General features: G+C 44.2%; 1 protein-coding gene across 2 annotated transcripts in view; it reads right to left on the bottom strand.

Annotated features, from left to right (window-relative positions):
- Window positions 1–21,612, bottom strand: part of slc25a20 (solute carrier family 25 member 20) — a 443,188-nt gene that overhangs the window by 404,715 nt on the left and 16,861 nt on the right. Inside the window, exons 4-9 of one of the 2 annotated variants that reach the window (XM_070895603.1) lie at window positions 18,622–18,712; window positions 17,773–17,890; window positions 8,768–8,840; window positions 7,681–7,790; window positions 6,916–7,040; window positions 684–5,078 (exon numbers count right to left, since the gene is read on the bottom strand). In XM_070895603.1, coding sequence (XP_070751704.1) covers window positions 5,016–5,078; window positions 6,916–7,040; window positions 7,681–7,790; window positions 8,768–8,840; window positions 17,773–17,890; window positions 18,622–18,712 — 580 coding nt within the window. In that variant the 3' untranslated portion in view covers window positions 684–5,015. Of the gene's footprint in view, window positions 1–683; window positions 5,079–6,915; window positions 7,041–7,680; window positions 7,791–8,767; window positions 8,841–17,772; window positions 17,891–18,621; window positions 18,713–21,612 lie in introns of those variants that run through there. The other variant, XM_070895604.1, reaches the window with a different exon arrangement.

The raw sequence follows: 21,612 nt of genomic DNA, 5'->3' as shown, positions 1-21,612 counted from the left end.
GGCCTTTTCCTCTCACCTCTTTCACATATAATCAATGGATTTACTTTCAATTGGACCAATGCAGTTTATTAACACATCTAAACAAAATAACAACTGTTGATAACTAGCAGAGCTTCTGATGAAAAATATCTATCCAAGAGTGAGGACATAGAAGACTATCCTCATTGGGGTTATGTTTAATTGATTCCAACATGACATTCGTGGTGACGGGAGCCTGGAACTGGGCCAATGATCCAAGTGAGACAGGTCTGCAGTACTTCAGGATGCTGTTGATTAATTCTAGCTCAGCTCAGTAATGTGTTCTGGAGGGATACTCCTGTGCATTGGGGTGGGGCCTCTAATTTTTTTTTCCAAACTTGTCAATAGATAACTCTGACAAGCCAGTGCAGTCCCAGCTCGATAAACGGTGAGAAGGTTGCCACTGTTCTGACATGGTAAGCTGTGTGGTTTTAGCTGGTTAAACCACAGTCGCACCTCTCTACACTTGTGGGTACCCGAGAACAGTCTCTTGCCAACGTGTCCAAGTTCTCTGATGCGCAGGTTAAGTGGGATGCGTCCCGATGGGGAAATTGTGATACCCTTCAGAACAAGCAAACAGAAACTCTGCCTGGGTGGCTTTTTCCAGTCACTTACCTTGGAGGCGCCAAATCAGGGCAATGGTTATCCACAACACACACATTAAATACACTGAAACCAGGTTTATTTAGGTGTGAAACAGGATATTAAACAACAAAATAAGACAGATTATTGACTTATTAATTCACTATAGATGAGGTAATTGGTTTCTGTACAAAAGAATCCCCCAGATTTACACTGGCACAATTCACTAATTTTAAAACAAGTAATTCCAGGGAAATCTTTTATACAGTGGTGACTTAAATCCAATGCTTGTCAAAGATTGAATCTGTTACAATACCACAATTCTGTCACATTGCTTCAATTATAAAACATTAAAAATTAAGAAATCAGATGAATGATACAATCTCACCCCATCCCCACAGAAAAAAATCAATTTATTTATAAGTACCTGGTCAGTTAAAATAAATTGTATTTATATAGCGCCTTTCATGACCTCAGGACATCCCGAAGTACTTTTGAAGTGTAGTTACTGTTGTAATGTAGGAAACGCACAGCATAGTCTCCAAAACAGCAATGAGATACATGACCAAACCATCTGTTTTAGTGCAGGTAATTGAGGGATAAAGACTGGCCTGGACACCAGGTAGAACTCCCCTGCTCTTCAGAAAGCGCCAAGGGATCTTTCATGCCCACCTGAGAAGGCAGATGGGGCTTCGGTTTAACTTCTTTTCTGAGTGACGGCACCTCTGACAGTGTGGCACTCCCTCGGTACTGAGACCGGAGTCAGATGGCCAATCTAGGGTAGTTTTGTACTATGGCCTCTTCTATGCAAGTGCCCGTCTGAACCCATTTCACACAGGATCCGTTCAGCGAGAAGGGATGGTCAGCCCATTCGCCAGCGTTAAATTTGAATCTAGGCATCAGAGGTGAAAGGGGCAGTGTCTCGCCCACTGCAAAACAGCCCCATTGTATTCCACACCTGGATGGTTCTGTGCGTTTAGGCACACCAATGCACTTCACCTTCTGGTGGCTAGATATAGCTTCGCTATTCACAAAGCAGGATACCCGCAGCATCATAGGGCAGAGGCCAGGCACTGCATCAGCTGGGCAGGAGACGGGAGTGGGCAAGGTGCTCAGGCCACTTTCAGGCATCTCACAGTGGCCAGCTGTACAACCACATAGCCTGGGCAGAAGTCATTGGGTCACAGACTGTGTCAGGGGTGTAAGTGCATAGGTATGAGACAACACAGTTTCCTCCTCTCCAAAGATGGGAGCAATAACATCAACATATTCACCAGGCAGCTGTAAACAGTTACAATTCCTCTCAAGTGATTGAGAACAATTTTGAGGTAATGTTAGCTAGATCCAACAAGAGGCATCAAAATAATACTGCCTCTTCACAACAAAAATAACAGAAGGAGTGCAGGCAAAAAGGCTCCCAAATGTTGTCTAGTTAATTGCATTGATAGCTGCATTTCTCTTCTAAATATGCAATGCGAACATTCAGACAAGTAATTTCCAAGGCCAGTGCTATTTCACGGAAAATTTTATATTTGGTTTCCAAATGGATGGAATCGGAGAACGTGATTGCCAAAGCAGCTGCAGAAAGCCTGGAATCCCATTTAAGAAACCTGACTTAAATCGATCAGTGGCCGAGCAAAGAAACTCCTAATCCACTGACTGCTTTATTTCTCCTTTGCTCATTTCCTCCAGTAGTTCGAACCTCAGCATCCAATATTAAGAATTTAAAACTAATTAATGCCGATTGATCTGCCACCATGCAAAGCATTGAAACAGGGCTGTTGATAGGATCGTAAATGAGTTAAAACAAAAGGCACAGATTAAAAAGTTGATATTGCTCCTAAATCATTCCATCAAAATTACATTCAAGTGTCACAGTTCCAAATGGTTTCATTAATGCATTTGAAGAGAATTACATCTCAGAGCGGGGAGCATAAACCCAAGTGCTTTAAGGCCTGCGCTTCCCAACAGAATGCAGCTTTTAAAAAATTATAAAATAGCATTCGGGATTCACCAGGTACGAGCAACCCTGCAGTAAAGCTTCACAAGCTACACCAGAAAGACAGCACATTGTAAAAATAAGGCCAGATAATGGTATCTTCAAATAAATCCCCTCACATCCAGTTCTGACTCTATCTATGATTGCCTTGTCTTTTGCAGCCCCTCCACCAACCCCCGTCCCTCCACCTCATATAAATGGACGTTGGGATTTTAAAACGAAACACATCAGCAATTTTGGGCACTAAGGAAATCAAGTGATATGGGGATCGGGCGGGAAGGTGGAGTTGAGGAAGATGATCAGCCATGATCTTATTGAATGGCGGAGCAGGCTCGAGGGGCCGAATAGCCTACTCCCAATGTTCCCCCAATTTTCTTTTAGGTGCGTGGCCCATTCAAAATTTTGCGCGTGCACAAAATGTCCCATTGTAAAGCCGGTGATGGGTTTGTGTGGGACCTCCAGATAACCGTACAGCTGAATGGGAACCTTGCCGCTGCCTGCTCCTATTTATGTTTGAGTCACCTGTTGGAGCACTGGCCCATACTTGGGAAGGTTTCACATTGACCTCTGGTCAGCACCGATCTCACTGAATTCGGCCATGCCAGCGATGGAACAACTGGCCTCACTGCCCCTCGGGCGTTTTGTTGGTGGGTTGGGAGGACATGATCAGCCGAGGGTTGCCGGTCACTATTGAGTAACCCGAGCTGGACGATGTGCATGCAGGCGGACATGAGATCAGCACAGAATCAAGCTCAGCTCTGATTCGCTGCTTTCTGAAATGGTCTAAGGACACTCAAGACTAGCCCCCTATAGCAGTGCCACCGTTGGATGGCTGGCACCCAGTTAACCATGCCGCAGTATCAGTCTGTCTGCAGAAAGAAAGATCAGGAGGTAAAACTGTAATGCCAGTCCTTGAGATCAGAGGTTTGAGAAACCTACACGCCTACCACTGCCAGCGGGAACATTTTCTGCTTGTGCACCAAATCATTTCTGCCTTCTTCCTACTTTCTCATCCCATTTTAATATCTTTTTCAGTCTCCCATTTTTCCTGACGCTGTCCCTGACCAAAGAGGACAGGTGGAGCGACCGGTTACCATGCACTCGAAGGCACCTATTCACAGGCGTACGATCACTGCGATCATGGGGGACTGCCAGGTGCCAATTGTCCCCATACCCGAGAGAACGCAACTGGCTTCCATTCCCCACTGCCCGATGGCACAGCTCAAATTGTGACTTCACATCCCATCATTCCACAGAACAGCTCGGTGTTATCCCCAAATCTTCCTGATCTAAACACCCATCCCAGGGAATTCTCGTCCCTGTCTAAAATCCAATATTCCGTAGCGCCAAATGGACCCAGTGTCAAGATTTTAAAATCAAAATTCAGCTACGTTAATGTGGAGCACAAGTATGTTTAGTCACCGAGACTGTTCACCATATTAAACAAAGTCGTTAAATGAACAGAAAATTATAAATATAGCAATTATCCAATATTATAAATCACCCTTGATTTCTGCTGAGATCATCAGTCTAAATCCAGAGAACATTGGAGGCAGTTAAATTCTGAATGTACATGTGCAGGTTCCAATAAGGTTCTAATTTGCAGGTTCAGACCAAGACCAAGCTGGATCAGCACTGAAAGGTAGAGCGCCCCCCCGGTACAGATACTGAAAGAGAGAGCGCCGTCTGGTACTGATACTGAAATAGAAGTGTCCGGTACAGGTACTGAAGTCCATACAAATTGTGGTACAGGAGCCAATGTTCATTTCCTGTCTGTAGAGGATGAAGCACAGCTCTCCTTTCAGGCCCAACAATGCAACTGCAGAGCATTCTTTCCAGTGCAAATCTCTTCCTTGCTGTCAAAAATGCCTATCACCAAAAAAAAAAGCAAAGCTAGCCGTGCCAAAGGAAGTCCAGTTAACTCCATTTGTTTCATCCCTCAGAATTACATTCAAAATAAGGTTTAATTGTTGAAGGGCCGCACCGAAAATATGAACCCACCTTTCCCTTCAGGTATTGCGCACGTCCAGCAGTTTCTGTTTTTTTTTGTTAATTGCAGGTTTGTATTGCAGAGGGGAAGGTTTAACAATGATCACCAAAGGACGGTCCTGGGATAATGAAGACTATCACCAAGAACCACTTTGATGAAGTTAGATCCATAATTCCTCATGTGCATACTGCGTTCTTTAGAAGTTATGGCTCAAAGCCAGCTGAATGCCAAGGGCTCAATACCGAACCCCACAAGCATTTCTGCTGAACATAATTAAGGCAATTATGTAAATATATTTCTTTATAAAAAGATTACGATAAAATTTTAATGCAGCAGCTATTAGATAATGAAACCCTGATTTTGTATGTTGAAAAACACGTCACGCCCTTCTGGTAAGTGACTTCGGGATTTCAACCTTGATCCATTTCACATGCCGGGTGCAATCCAGTTCAGAAACTTCATGGCAACCTCAAAGCCAAGGAAACAGGCCTGAAACAGAAACAGGAAGAGGGACACAACAAAAAAAAGTTGCCATTTTGTTTAGAAATATGGTTTAATTTCATCATGGTCTAATGATTAAACAAAATCCCAAACACCTTTCATATTGTTTCTGAGAATCCCATCACATATCCGTGGTCTATGACCTCTCCACCGCCCCCGCCCCCGCCCCCGCACCCCCCCAGTTCAATTCAATTAGATTGCTATTCAATTAGATCAATGCTGATCTGTATCGCGACTCCATTTACCCGCCTTACCTCTAAATACCTCGATACTCTTACCAATAGAAATCCAGCGATCTAGTTCTTGAAAGCCCCAATTGACCCATAGTATCCATATCATCATCATCATCATCATCATCATCATCGGCAGTCTCTTGGGGTTGAGGATGACTTAGTATCCACAACCTTTTGGGGGAGAGCATTCCAGATTTCTACTGCCCTTTGTGTGGAAAAAATGCTTTCTAATTTCCCTCCTGAATGGCCTAGCTCTAATTTTAAAATGATGTCCCCTCGTCAGAGGAAATAGTTTCTTGGCATTATGTTTAAATGGTAGTCACTGTTATTCTGTAGGCAAAGGCAGCAACACTGACCAAAGGATATGCTTTCAGGTCTGTGTCAGTGCTGCTTCTTCCTGGCTGCTGGTGGTTCGACTGTCTCTGATTGTCCATCCCTCCATGTGGGATGTGTCAGTCCTCAATGCCTCCTTATAGCACAGTCCAGGATAAGAACGGACTGCCTCACAAAGTGTAGACACAATCTAGTGTGCTACTACTCTGTTGGACCATGAGCCAAAGCCCATTTAATCAAATTATTATTTGTTAACCTAAAAAGATTGTTAATCTTCCATAAGAACATAAATAGAAGCAGGAGTAGGCCATTTGGCCCCTTCGAGCCTGCTCCGCCATTTAATAAGATCATGGCTGATCTTCTACCTCAACTCCACTTTCCTGTACTATCCCCATATCCCTTGATTCCCTTAGTGTCCAAAAATCTATCGATCTCCGTCTTGAATATACTCAAAGCCTGAGCATCCACAGCTCTCCGGGGTAGAGAATTTCAAAGATTCACCAGTCTCAATGAAGAAATTTCTCGTCATCTCAGAGAGAAAGCAGGAAAGGGGTACTGAGGGAATGATCAACCATGATCTTATTGAATGGCGGTGCAGGCTTGAAGGGCCAAATGGCCTACTCCTGCACCTATTTTCTATGTTTCTATGTCCTAGATGGCTGACCCCTTATTCTGAGACTGTGACCCCTGGTTCTAGACTCCCCAGTCAGGGGAAACATCCTTCCTGCAGCTACCCTGTCAAGCCCTGTAAGAACTTTAGATGTTTCAATGAGATCACCTCTCATTCCCTGTCCTTGAAAGCCTCGACCACCGGCTGGTGCGTTTCATCCAGTAGTCATGTTTCAGGAAAGAGCCTTGATGGTGACATCAACATTTCTGATCGGGTAGGGGGAGGATATTAACAGCTCAATCTGATCCTCAACAGACATGCAGATTTGCATACTTCCAGCAGAAGTTATTGGATAGCAATCGAGAGCAGGAACCTTGGCCGATTTTCCGCTCTCTACCCCTAGATTGTGGAGGCCAACCTAAAACAAAGGCCTGGGATAATCCTGAAGCTGAAGCCAAGAAAATCTTTCTGAAATTATTCCTAATTTCACAACAACCAGAACACAATACGGTACTTACAAACATGGTTGTAAAAACAGTTAAGCAGGATATATAGTCCCCGCTTTGTGAGCGTTGCACATTTCCCTTCACAGTTCTATCAGAGAAGAGTATTTGGCTCAGTTGAAATGATAATTGCAGTTAGTCCTTACCGCATTGGCGGGGAAAGCTCGAAGCATGACAGCTGTGAAACCTTTGTACAGAGAGCCAATACCCTCATCCCTGACCAGCTCTCGAAGAACATCTCGGAATCCATTGGGATATAGCCCTTCAGGAGCTAGGAGTTGAGGGAAGTAAGGAAAGTGATTTCTATGTAATTCCAGTAAGTATTTACAGCAGAGAAACAGGCCATTCGGCCCCGATGTGTTTATTTTCCACATGAGCCTCCTCCCACCTTACTTCATCTCACCCTATCTGCATATTTTTCCAGTCTATCTTGGATCCCAATAAAGAACACAAAACAATCGAAAGGCTTCTTATTTCCTACTTTTTCTGCCCCAATCTGAATCATATACAGTTTCACAGCTCCCAACAATCTTTTAGCGTTTTCTTCAAAGGACCATCCCTCATGTGCGAGCCCAGGCAATGAGTAGCAACGTGCGGTGTGACCACGCATTGCCAAGACCAATCCTGCCCTGTCCTGAAGTCCACACACACACACACATTCCAGCATGAGTCACTATATTGTGATCAGGAACAGGAGCAATGGCTGATTACCCCTGCTACCCCTTCACCTAAATATACTCGGGGCAAATATTACAGCCCTGGCTGAGAACTGACAAGGTGGTAGAATAGCGATCTAATCTGGGACCGTCTGGTCTACATGTTTACTGCTCCTGCAGGCCGTCAGGCTATGCCACGTCCCCAAACCAGGTCATCGGAGAGATTAGAAAGGAACTTCAGAAGAGTAAACTGACCCGTCTGGAATCTGGACTTCAGCACATCTGGAGGAATTGCAACTGCCCAGTTGAAGATTCCGGCCATTCCACCAGCAAACAGGATTCGAGGAACACTCAGATCACTCGCACTGAAGCAAAGACAAAGACAAAAACAAAAGTGATTCACGGGACTAAATTCCTGTAACCACTCCCTCACCTCTATTTCCATTTCCTCCCTTCCTTTAATACGATACACAGGCACCAGCCCATTCATAAACTAGAGCTGATGCAAACCTCGGCTGCCTGTGTCCTAACTCGCACCAAGTCCCGCTCACTCATCACCCCTGTGCTCCCTACATTGGCTCCCGGTTAAGCAACGCCTCGATTTTAAAATTCTCACCCTTATTTTCAAATCCCTCTCTGGCCTCGCCCCTCCCAATCTCTGTAATCTCCTCCAGCTCCACAACCCCCCACACCACCCAGAGATGTCTGTACTCCTGAGCATCCCTGATTATAATCGCTCAACCATTGGTGGCCATGCCTTCTGTTGCCTCGGCCCTCAGCTCCGGAACTCCCTGCCTAAACCTCTCCACCTGCCCTAATTTCTACTTATGCAGCTCAGTGTCAAATTTATTATCGCATAATACTCCCGAGAAGCGCCTTGGGACATTAAAGAAAGACTTGCATTTATATAGCGCCTTTTATGACCTCAGGACATCCCAAAGTGCTTTACAGCTAATAGGGATCTTTTTTGAAGTGTAGTCACTGTTGCAATGTAAGAAAAGCACTGGAGAGGGAGTGAAATACCCCTGTACACTCCTTGACCCCACTGCAATAGGCCAGCAGGGACCAGTAGCTCATCAAATGGAGGAAACTCATGCGTACACAGAAGTGCCGTCACACTGTGACATAATGTGGTGCTGCACTCATCATTATGACCCTTCTCTCTCGGTTCCTCAGGAACATTAAAAACACCGAATATTGCATAGCCGCTTCCAATCCAAATAATGAAGCAGAGCAAGAATATCCCCAGGTACTTTTTTGAACTGGGAATCTAGAGGTAGGATCGCTGCATGCCAACAACTCACCCCGGCCTAGAATACACATATATTACAGAGCTACTGACCTCTGGCCCTCAGGAGTAAGTGAATACTTCAGCCACTCATAAGTCATGAAGTACATTCCACTTGCAGGGACATCTAACAAAACAAAAGGAATAGTTGAAAATTTAAAAGCGAAACATTCATACAGCTAAAATAGCAAGACGAGGGTTCATCACCCTTAATATTTTAACAATCCAGCTCACATTTTTACCTTTCAATTTCTCTCTCTCTGCCCATCACTACTGATCGTACTAGTATGGTCATTGCTCCTTTCAATTTTCCTTTCCAGAGAAGGTTGAGGGGAGATTTGATAGAGGTGTTCAAGATCATGAGAAATCTGAACAGAGTAGAGAGAGAGAGAAACTGTTCCCCTTGACAGAAGTGTCGAGAACCAGAGGGCACAGATTTAATGTGATTGACAGAAAATCCAAAGGCGACATGAGGAAAAGGATCTGGAATACACTGCCTGAAATGGTGATGGAGGCAGACTCAATCGTGGCTTTCAAAAGGGAATTAGATCAGTACCGGACGGAAAAACATTTGCAGGGCTACGGGGAAAGGGCGGGGGTGTGGGACTAGCTGAAGTGCTCTTGCAGAGAGCCGGCACAGGCTCGACGGGCCGAATGGCCTCCTCTGTGCTGTAACCATTCTAGGATTCTATATTCCTTGCAAGTTCCAAACACGCCTGCCGTACACAAAGTTCTTCTTTCCTACATCCTCACTGTGTTGAGAGTAAGAGAGGCAGGTTCAGAGCAGCAGTGACTGTAGACTGTAGAAACAAGAAAGGCAGCGAAGAGTGGAAAGAGAAGTTGAAGGACTCATCCCATTATCTCCCTCTCTAAATTTCAAGACCGCAGGACTCTTCGTTACATTTTCAGGCTTTACTCAGATATTTCTCTCATGTTTCAAGCCAAGAACCATTTCCACAAGCGAGCTCCTCCTCCCTACAAACCCAAACAGCACCAACTGACCTGAAGACAAGTAAAAAGAACCAAAATCAAAGTGTGACATCACAGGAAAGAAGGGAAGTCATTGGTTGGTGAGTTTCTCTCTCTTTTCTGGGACATTCATTTGAATTAAGAGCTGGGATTAAAAACAAAACTTGAAAACCTAATTAACTAAGTACATGGCAGGACAGGCGATGTGTTTCTGCTGTTGCGTGTGGGATCTGGTTGACCCCATTGAGGTCCCCGTCGACCACATCTGTAGCAAGTGTCTGCAGCTCGAGGAACTTCGGCCCCGTGTTGATGAGCTGGAGTCCGAGTTGCAGACAACATGACACATCAGCGAGGGGGAAGAGTTATCTGGACACTGTGTTCCAGGAGGCAGTCACACCCCTTAGTTTACTTAATTCAAATTTGTCCGTGCGCACGGACAGGAGGGTACGACAACAAGTGAGGCAGGTATAGGTACCCAGGATGTAGTGATGGAGGAGCCTCAGCCCTTGTCCAGCAGGTTTGAGGCTCTTACTCCCTGTGTGGACGAGAGCAAGGATTGCAGGAAGGATGAGCAAATTGAATACAGCACTATGATACAGGGGAACAATCAAGTGGCGGGAGTAAAAAAGAAACATTGTAGTGGTAGGGGACAGTATCATTAGGGAATAGATAAGGTTCTCTGCAACCTAGAGCGCGAGTCCTGAAGGTTGTCTTGCCTGCCTGGTGCCAGGGTTAAGGACATCTCCTCTGGGCTGAGAGAGGAACTTGGAGTGAGAGAGGGAAGACCCAGTTGTCGTGGTCCACTTGGGTACCCAACGATATAGATAGGATAAAGAGGTTCTGCTGAGGGAGTATGAGCAGCTAGGGGCCAAATTAAAAAGCAGAACCACAAAGGTAATAATCTCTTAGCCACGAGAAAATTTGCATAGGGTAAATATGATCAGAGAGTTAAACACGTGGCTCAAAGACTAGTGTGGGAGAAATAGATTTTGGTTGATGGGTAACTGGCATCAGTACTGGGGTAAGAGGGAGCTGTTCCGTTGTGACGGATTCCACTTAGGCCGTGCTGGGATTAGGGTCCTGGCAAATCGAATAACTAGGACTGTAGAGAGGGCTTTAAACTAATTATTTGGGCAGGAGGGTTCAGGTGAGCGAAAATTTAAAAAGTCAAAGAATAAGGAGAAGGCAATAGAGGAGGGTAGCTCTGGGGAAATAATAAATCAGAGTATGACAGGAAGGGAGAGAATGTATAAACATAAAAGTGAATCAGAAAGTGGGGTCAAAGCAGGAAAAACACAATTTAAAAAGCTCTTTATCTGAATGCAGCATTCGTAACAAAATATGACATAGGTAAAAAGCGAGATGTGGTCCTACGAGACGAATTTAGGGAGCTAGGAGTTAAATTAAAAAGTAGGACCTCAAAAGTAGTAATCTCAGGATTGCTACCAGTGCCACGTGCTAGTCAGAGTAGGAATCGCAGGATAACTCAGATGAATACGTGGCTTGAGGAGTGGCGCAGAAGGGAGGGATTCAAATTCCTGGGACATTGGAACCGGTTCTGGGGGAGGTGGGACCAGTACAAACCGGACGGTCTGCATCTGGGCAGGACCGGAACCAATGTCCTAGGGGGAGTGTTTGCTAGTGCTGTTGGGGAGGAGTTAAATTAATATGGCAGGGGGATGGGAACCTATGCAGGGAGACAGAGGGAAATAAAATGGAGTCAGAAGCAAAATATAGAAAGGAGAATAGTAAAAGTGGAGGGCAGAGAAACCTAAGGCAAAAAACAAAAGGGCCACATTACAGCAAAATTCTAAAGGGGCAAAGTGTGTTAAAAAACAAGCCTCAGTGCAAGGAGTATTCGGAATAAGGTAGATGAATTAACTGCGCAGATAGCAGTTAACGGATACGATGTGATTGGCATCACAGAGACATGGCTCCAGGGTGACCAAGGTTGGAAACTCAACATCCAAGGGTATTCAGCATTTAGGAAGGATAGACAGAAAGGAAAAGGAGGCGAGGTGGCGTTGCTGGTTAAAGAGGAAATCAATGCAATTGTAAGGAAGGACATTAGCCTGGATGATGTAGAATCGGTATGGGTGGAGCTGCAGAATTCCAAAGGGCAGAAAACGCTAGTGGGAGTTGTATATAGACCACCAAATAGTAGTAGTGAGGTTGGGGACAGCATCAAACAAGAAATAAGGGATGTGTGCAATAAAGGTACAGCAGTAATCATGAGCGACTTTAATCTACATATTGATTTGGCTAACCTAACTGGTAGCAATGCGGTGGAGGAGGATTTCCTGGAGTGTATTAGGGATGGTTTTCTAGACCAATATGTCGAGGAACCAACCAGGGAGCTAGCCATCCTCGACTGGGTGATGTATAATGAGAAGGGACTAATTAGCAATCTTGTCGTGCAAGGCCCCTTGGGGAAAAGTGACCATAATATGGTAGAATTCCTTATTAAGATGGAGAGTGACAAAGTTAATTCAGAAACTAGGGTCCTGAACTTAAGGAAAGGTAACTTCGACGGTATGAGGCATGAATTGGCTAGAATAGACTGGCAAAGGATACTTAAAGGGTTGACGGTGGATAGGCAATGGCAAACATTTAAAAGATCACATGGATGAACTTCAGCAATTGTTCATCCCTGTCTGGAGTAAAAATAAAACTGGGAAGGTGGCTCAACCATGGCTAATAAAGGAAATTAAAGGATAGTGTTAAAGCCAAGGAAGAGGCATATAAATTGGCTAGAAAAAGCAACAAACCTGAGGACTGGGAGAAATTTAGAATTCAATAGAGGAGGACTGAGGGTTTAATTAGGAGGGGGAAAATAGAGTATGAGAGGGAGCTTGCAAAGAATATAAAAACTGACTGCAAAAGTTTCTATAAATATGTGAAGAGAAAAAGATTAGTAAAGACAAACGTAGGTCCCTTGCAGTCGGATTCAGGTGACTTTATAATGGGGAACAAAGAAATGGCAGACCAATTGAACCAATACTTCAGTTCTGTCTTCACGAAGAAAGATACAAATAACCTTCCGAAGGTACTAGGAGACAGTGGGTCTAGTGAGAAGGAGGAACTGAAGGATAGCCTTATTAGGCGGGAAATTGTGTTCGGAAATTGATGGGATTGAAGGCCGATAAATTCCTAGGGCCTGATAGTCTGCATCCCAGAGTACTCAAGGAAGTGGCCTTAGAAATAGTGGATGCATTGGTGATCATTTTCCAACAGTCTATCGACTCTGGATCAGTTCCTATGGACTGGAGGGTAGCTAATGTAACACCACTTTTTAAAAAAGGAGGTAGAGAAAACGGGTAATAATAGACCGGTTAGCCTGACATCAGTAGTGGGGAAAATGTTGGAATCAATCATTAAGGATGAAATAGCAGAGTATTTGGAAAGCGGTGACAGGATCGGACCAAGTCAGCATGGATTTATGAAAGGGAAATCATGCTTGACGAATCTTCTGGAATTTTTTGAGGATGTAACTAGCAGAGTGGACAAGGGAGAACCAGTGGGTGTGGTATATTTGGACTTTCAAAAGGCTTTTGACAAGGTCCCGCACAAGAGATTGATGTGCAAAATCAAAGCACATGGTATTGGGGTAATATACTGACTTGGATAGGAAATTGCTTGGCAGACAGGAAGCAGAGAGTCGGGATAAACGGGTCCTTTTCAGAATGGCAGGCAGTGACTAGTGGAGTGCCGCAGGGCTCAGTGCTGGGACCCCAGCTCTTTACAATGTACATTAACGATTTAGATGAAGGAAGAGAGTGTAATATCTCCAAGTTTGCGGATGATACTAAACTGGGTGGCGGTGTGAGCTGTGAGGAGGACGCTAAGAGGCTGCAGGGTTAGGTGAGTGGGCAAATACATGGCAGATGCAGTACAATGTGGATAAATATGAGGTTATCCGTTTTGGGGGCAAAATCATGAAGGCAGAATATTATCTGAATGGCGGCAGCCTAGGAAAAGGGGAGGTGCAACGAGACCTGGGTGTCATGGTCCATCAGTTACTGAAAGTGCAGGTGCAGCAGGCGGTAAAGAAGGCAAATGGTATGTTGGCCTTCATAGCTAGGGGATTTGAATATAAAAGCAGGGAGGTCTTAATGCAGCTGTACAGGGCCTTGGTGAGGCCTCACCTGGAATATTGTGTTCAATTTTGGTCTCCTAGTCTGAGGAAGGACGTTCTTGCTATTGAGGGAGTGCAGCGAAGGTTCACCAGACTGATTCCAGGGATGGCTGGGCTGTCATATGAGGAGAGACTGGATCAACTGGGCCTTTATTCACTGGAGTTTAGAAGGATGAGAGGGGATCTCATAGAAACATATAAGATTCTGACGGGACTGGACAGGATAGATGCGGGAAGAATGTTCCCGATGTTGGGAAGTCCAGAACCAGGGGACACAATCTTAGGATAAGGGGTAGGCCATTTAGGACTGAGATGAGGAGAAACTTCTTCATTCAGAGAGTTGTTAACATGTGGAATTCCCTGCCGCAGAGAGTTGTTGATGCCAGTTCACTGGATATATTCAAGAGGGAGTTAGATATGGCCCTTACGGTTAAGGGGATCAAGGTGTATGGAGAGAAAGCAGGAAAGGGGTACTGAAGAAATGATCAGGCATGATCTTATTGAAGGGCCGAATGGCCTACTCCTGCACCTATTTTCTATGTTTCTATGTTTCTGATGGCACAAATAGATACAACTGGGTATGATCTGATAGCCATGAGACGTCAGAGACGTGGCTACAAGGTGACCAAGGCTGGGAACTAAATATTCAGGGGTATTTGACAATTCGGAAGGACAGACAGAAAGCAAAAGGAGGTGGGGTAGCACTGTTAATAAGGAATGAGATCAGTGCGTTAGTGAGAAACGATATTGGCTCACAAGATCAAGATGTTGAATCAGTTTGGGTGGAGATAAGGAATAATATGGGGAAAAAGTCAATGGTGGGCGTAGTCTATAGGCCCCCTAACAGTAGCTACACTGCTGGACGCAGTATAAATCAAGAAATAATGGAGGCTTGTAAAAAAAGGAATGGCAATAATCATGGGTGATTTTAACCTTCACGTTGATTTGACAAAGCAAATTGGCCAAGGCAGCCTTGAGGAAGAGTTCATAGAGTGTATCAGGGATAGTTTCCTTCAACAGTATGTTGTGCAACCAACCAGGGAGCAGGCTCTCTTAGATCTGGTACTGTGTAATGAGACAGGATTAATAAACAATCTCCTAGTAAAGGATCCTCTAGGAATGAGTGACCATAACATTGTTGAATTGGAGGGTGAGAAAGTTGGATCTCAAACCAGTGTCCTAAGCTTAAATAAAGGAAACTACAAAGGTATGAGGGCAGAGTTGGCTAAAGTGGACTGGGAAAATAGATTAAAGTCTGGGACGGTTGATGAACAGTGGCATATTTAAGGAGATATTTCATAACCCTCAACAAAAATATATCCAAATGAGAAGGAAAGACTGTAAGAGAAGGGATAACCATCTGTGGCTAACTAAGGAAATAAGGGAGGGTATCAAATTGAAAACAAGGACATACAATGTGGCCAAGACTAGTGGGAGGCCAGAGGATTGGCAAACTTTTAAAAGCCAGCAAAGAACGACGAAAAAAATAAAACAGGGGGAAGATAGATTTATGAAAGTAAACTAGCACAAAATATAAAACAGATAGCAAGAGCCTTTCCATAGGTACATAAATAGGAAAAAAGACTGGCTAAAGTAAATGTTGGTCCCCTAGAGGATGTGACTAGGGAATTAATAATGGAGAACAGGGAAATGGCAGAGACGTTGAACAAATTCTTCGTATCGGTCTTCATTGTAGAAGACACTAAAAGCATCCCAATAGTGGATAATCAAGGGGTTATAGGGAGGGAAGAACTTAATGCAATCGCTATCACTAAAGTAGTAGTACTCGGTAAATTAATGGGACTAAAAGTTGGACAAGTCCCCTGGACCTGATGGCTTGCATCCTCGGGTCTTAAAAGAAGTGGCTGCAGAGATGGTGGATGCATTGGTTGTAATCTACCAAAATGCCCTGGATTCTGGGGTGGTCCCAGCAGATTGGAAAGCCGCAAATGTAACGGCCCTATTTAAAAAAAGGAGGCAGACAGAAAGCAGGAAACTATAGACCAGTTAGCCCAACATCTGTTGTTGGGAAAATGCTGGAGTCCATTATTAAGGAAGCAGTAACAGGACATTTGGAAAAGCATAATTCAATCAAACAGAGTCAGCATGGTTTTATGAAAGGGAAATAATGTTTGACAAATTTGCTTCAGTGTAACGAGCAGGTGGATAAGGGGGAACCAGTGGATGTGGTGTATTTGGATTTTCAGAAGACATTCGATAAGGTGCCACATAAAAGGTCACGGGGTTGGGGGTAATATATTAGCACGGATAGAGGATTGGCTAACTAACAGAAAACAGAGAGTTGGGATAAAGGGGTCATTTTTCGGTCAGCCAACAGTAACTAGTGGGGTGCCACAGGGATCGGTGCTGGGGCGTCAACTATTTACAATCTATATTAATGATTTGGATCAAGGAACCAAGTGTAATGTAGCCAAGTTTGCTTATGATACAAAGATGGGTGGGAAAGCAAATTGTGAGGCAGACACAAAAAATCTTCAATGGGATAATATAGACAGGCTAAGTGAGTAGGAAAAATTTGGCAGATAGAGTATAATGTGGGAAATATGAGGTTATCCATTTTGACAGAAAAAAAAATAGAAAAGCAAATTATAATTTAAATGGAGAAAAATTGCAAAGTGCTGCAGTACAGAGGGACCTGGGGGTCCTTGTGTATGAAACACAAAAAGTTAATATGCAGGTACAGCAAGTAATCAGGAAGGCAAATGGAATGTTGGCCTTGATTGCAAGGGGGATAAAAATAGAAGTCCTCCTATAACTGTACAGGGTATTGGTGAAGCCACACCTAGAGTACTGTGTACAGTTTTGGTCTCCGTATTTAAGGAAGGATATACTTGCACTGGAGGCTGTTCAGAGAAGGTTCACTCGGTTGAATCTGGAGACGAGGGGGTTGACTTATGAAGATAGGTTGAGTAGGTTGGGCCGATACTCATTGGAGTTCAGAAGAATGAGATGAGATCTTATTGAAACATATAAGATAATGAGGCAGCTCGACAAGGTGGATGCAGAGAGGATATTTCCACTTATAGGGGAAACTAAAACTAGGGGACATCGTCTCAGAATAAGGGGCCGCCCATTTAAAACTGAGATGAGGAGAAATTTCTTCTCTCAGAGGGTCGTAAATCTATGGAATTCTCTGCCCCAGAGAGCTGTGGAGGCTGCGTCACTGAATATATAAGGCGGATAGACAGATTTTTGAGAAATAAGGGAATAAAGGTTTAAGGGGAGCGGGCAGGGAAGTGGAGCCGAGTCCATGATCAGATCAGCCATGATCTTATTAAATGACGGAGCAGGCTCGAGGGGCCAAATGGCCTACGTTTGCTCCTATTTCTTATGTTCTTATGATTCTACAAGCACAGTATCTGGCAATGTAGGATTTCCCAGGGCCAGAATGGAAACCCTGGTTAATTGACACGTCACAAGCCTTCATATCATCTCTTAGACTTTAGGCAACGATTGAAACCATAAACTATGGAACAATTTTATTTAATAAAAATACCATTAGCAATAGCCAATAAAGCAGATATGAAAGTTTACCTACACCCCAATGCAATCCTTCCCTAATGCTCACAATAGTAGATGTTACCAGCATCCACAATATAATGTAAATGTGGTGTTTCACTGAGTCTCCAGCTCCTATCCATATGGCCTTAGAAGAATGTTGGATTGGGCCCATGTTCCCCAATATTTACCTTTGATACCCTTTAAAGTTCAGACTTGGGGAACACGAAACCAGCATGGTATTGCACCCAGATCATCCAACTGTCACTCAGTAGAGGTTTCAAAGACAACAGGACTGCACTTCCCAGAATCTGTCTCCACGGTAACAATCAAGTGATCAGCCTGAATCAATAGATTGATCATTTTGTCTGCAGCTAACAGGAAATAGTTGCAAAAGATACGCTTTAAAAGAACTAATGACGTTCAGTTACTGTACCTCTCATGAGGGTGAGGACAGTCCCCTTGTAGATGCCCCTAATGCCAGATGTGTTGTAGATCTGTTTCGCACAATCCAAAGGGCCAGCGTACTTCTTATCACCAGTAGCAGCCTGGATCTGAAAATTTGTACAACCGGTTATAAACATTATTAAAAAATAAAACAAGGAAGAACTTAATCCCAAGGAAACTAGACAGTGGGAAAGAAGGACCACAAGATATTAACTACCTGCATTGCGTCCTTTTTTTTAAAACACACACAACACAAACTAGAGACATAGACACTTTGGTGAGGTACCAGAGGGCCTCTGGCACCTGTGGAGCATACTTCAGCATTTCTACTTCTATATGGTTCACTTTCCAGAGTGTATTCCAAGATGCAAAAACTTTTGTTGTGTGTCTTTTTTTGCTTGCAGCACCAGACCTAAATAAAAACCTAGTATTTATTAACGCGGCTAATGTGTGCACCCTGCCCGCCCACTATTCATTGAGGAGCAAAGGGGTTGCGGGGCAGGGGGGGCCATCCTCAAGACTGGTGCTAAATGAAGGAAGATCACATTTCAACCAGCCACTTTAGAGAGAAAGAGAGAGAGAGAGAGAGAGAGAGGGGGAATGAGTGGGTGGGAGGAGGGAAGGAGAGTGAGAGAGGGGGAGGAAGGGAAAGGAGAGAGATGGGGAGGACATCAACTTTGATTCATATAGACGAAGAAGATAACAGTCTAAATAAGTACTGTTGCAATAAAGATATTAATTTGACTGCAAATGTTTTGAGGGTTTCTGCTACTCTTTCAATAATATCATTTTAGGCCTTCACCGTGGAGTGTTCCTTCGACTAGTAACAAATTCAAACCTGTAGAAGACACTTGATCCTTTCTCCTGGTGTCATTATTGCAGTGGTGAAAACCCCAGACAGCATCCCTGCACCAAACAGCTGTGGATACCTGTCCAGTAAAACACAAATGGGGAGACCCGCAGTCACTCCAAATCACTTTGGTTACAATATTTGAGATTCCCAGAAAAAAAGAAAGACAGAGAGCATGCTCAACCTTGACGCTTCAGTGTGTGAATAAGAACCAGATGTTCCAAGGTTGAATTGTTGGTCTGTGTTCGGTTAGCTGATTTCAGCTGGGGTGGCAGAAAGAGTGCTAAATTAGGCCTCATTGCCCTCAACTTGGGGAGGGTGGTGGTGCGTGTGGGGGGGGGGGGGGGGGGAGAAAGAGAGGAAGAGCATTCCCGCACTCCCAGAACAGGTTGCATGAAGCAAGTGTCGGATTTGGGCAAGGATTGGATCAGGTTCGGCCATGATTCCTCTGCCATGGTTGAAAAGCCTGTTGATACTAATTGGGTGAGGTAATGTGGAAACACGCAGATTCTTCCATAGGCAGAGTGAAGGAAAGGTTTGAAATGTGGGTGATTGGAGCAGATTCTTCAGAACTCGACAAGGCCTGATCAATCGTCTCCCTCGAGCTAGAGAACTGTAACCTGTGAATTCTCCAATAAATATTATCGTAAGTGTGCATTTAAGTATGTGTGTCATTATTATTATGGAGTGACTGCTGCCAACGAACTGGAAGCTGCGCAGAGGCGTTTTGTGCATGAGCGGCTTCTGGTTTGCTACGTCACACGCGTGCGACCCAATTGAAAACTTTTGTGCATACGCAAATGTCGGTGAGGTTTTGCACAAATGTTGCTCTGTCGAATTCTCCCTCTTCTCATTCCTCCTCTCCTCACTCTCTAGGCCCATCATGCATTGCAGCCGTTTGGAACAAATGAGTCTTTCGTCACACACGTGATATCGTAACGAACTGGAAGCAAGGCATGCGCAGAACACTTCTACATAGTTTCCGGTTCGTTGGCAGCAGTCGTGTCCCAATAGTTATCATTGTGCACTTAATTCCTATGGAAGCCAATAAATGCTTTGAACCCTATTATTTTACATAGAATATATGACACAGAAACAAGCCATTCGGCCCAACTAGTCCATGGTGGCGTTTATGCTCCACTCGAGCCTCTTCCATCGTTCCTCATCTAAATCTATCAGCATAACCCTCTATTCCCTTCTCCAGCATATATCTAGCCTCCCCTTAAATGTATCTATACTATTCGCTTCAACCACTCCCTGTGGCAGCGGGTTCCACATTCTCACCACTCTCTGGGTAAGAAGTTTCTTCTGAATTCCCTATTGGATTTCTTGATGACTATCTTATATTGATGGCCTCTAGTTATGCTCTTCCCACAAGTGTAAACATTCTCTCTGTATCCACACTATCAAAATCTTTCATTTTGAGGAGTAACTTGTAAGATCATCCATTCTCTGATGAGTGCCCCAGCAAGAAAACAACACCTTCAGGAGGGAAGAGACAACAATGAGAGGAAGTAATTAAAAAAAAAACTTGCTTAGTTTCCGGCACAGACATGATGGTCTGAATGGCCTCCTTCTGTGCCATACAATTCTACGATTCTAGTACAACCCAACCTGGCTAATGTAGCAGAAAACCAGACGCTTTTGCCTGTTAATATCTGCAGATAACATGTATTCTTATACACAATGTTAAGTTGTTCTCGTAATGTTAGGAATGATTTGTATAAAGACTATATTGGAGTCTGTAAAGCACTATTCGGACACAGTATTTTCGTGGTGGGTGGGGGGGCGGGGGGTTGTTGGTTATTAAAGGATCACCGAGACCTCAGTGTCAGCCCCTGTTTTATAATCTTTCAGACAATAGTTCTATGCATATATCGATAGTCCAGTGCTGCTTAGCAGTGGATCAGATCAGCAAACGCTTGCTAGTTATTTGGAAATCCACACTTGCGGCACAGTGGGATAAAAGGATATACGCAGTTAGAAGCACCAAGCGTCAAGAGCTTGCTGACTGACAGCCACCCCTCACAGAATGCTCAGGCGGAGTGAATCGTAACAAACTTTAGGTGTACCTTATTAGCCCCATCTCTACATTAGTGAGTGAATCCCGTGAGCGCTCTCGGCTGCTTTTTGCTGAGCGAACAATTACCTGCAGTGAGCACTTGCTGTGATTGCCAAGGCCCAGTAATATATCCTGTCGGTCAGCAAACTCTTCAATCGGTAATATAGTTACTTTATGGGGAGGGAGGAGGCAGAAGATGCTCCTGTATTTGCACTATAAGCTCCAACCAAGATGCATTTTTGATTTATTTTATCTGGTGTTCTCCCACATTTTTGAAGTTAATTGTTTTCTCGGCCAGTTGACCTGCCCATGAGCAAGGACAGGGAGATAACCCACTTCTAACTCTGTATTAAAGGTCTGGTTGATTTGGCTGTTTAAATGTGAGCAAAAATCACCCACGATAAGCAAATTTGTCCTCGTCAACTATGGGAAAAATCCTGTGCCCACTCCGCTCTTTCTCTTGTGCACAAGATGATTCAGGAACCCTTAGACAAAAGCCATGTGCTGAGGCTGAGGGGAAACTTAATTGAGATGTATAAAATTACGAGGGGCCTAGATAGAGTGGATAGGAAGGACCTATTTCCCTTCGCAGCGAGGAGGTCAATAACCAGGGGGCATAGATTTAAAGTAATTGGTAGAAGGATTAGAGGGGATTTGAGGAGAGCTCAGAGGGTGGTGGGGGTCTGGAACTCACTGTCTGAAAGGGTGGTAGAGGCAGAAACCCTCATCGCATTTAAGAAGTACTTGGATATGCATAAGTGTCGTAACTTACAGGGCTACAGACCAAGAGCTGGAAAGTGGGATTAGGCTGGATAGCTCTTTTTCAGGTGGCATGGACACGATGGGCTGAATGGCCTCCTTCTGTGCCGTAAACTTCTATGATTCTATGTCCGACCACACTGTGAAACCCCACTAAC

Source organism: Pristiophorus japonicus, chromosome 12, assembly GCF_044704955.1.
Source record: "Pristiophorus japonicus isolate sPriJap1 chromosome 12, sPriJap1.hap1, whole genome shotgun sequence".
Classification (NCBI taxonomy): domain Eukaryota; kingdom Metazoa; phylum Chordata; class Chondrichthyes; family Pristiophoridae; genus Pristiophorus; species Pristiophorus japonicus.
This window is presented reverse-complemented; position numbering and strand designations above follow the sequence as displayed.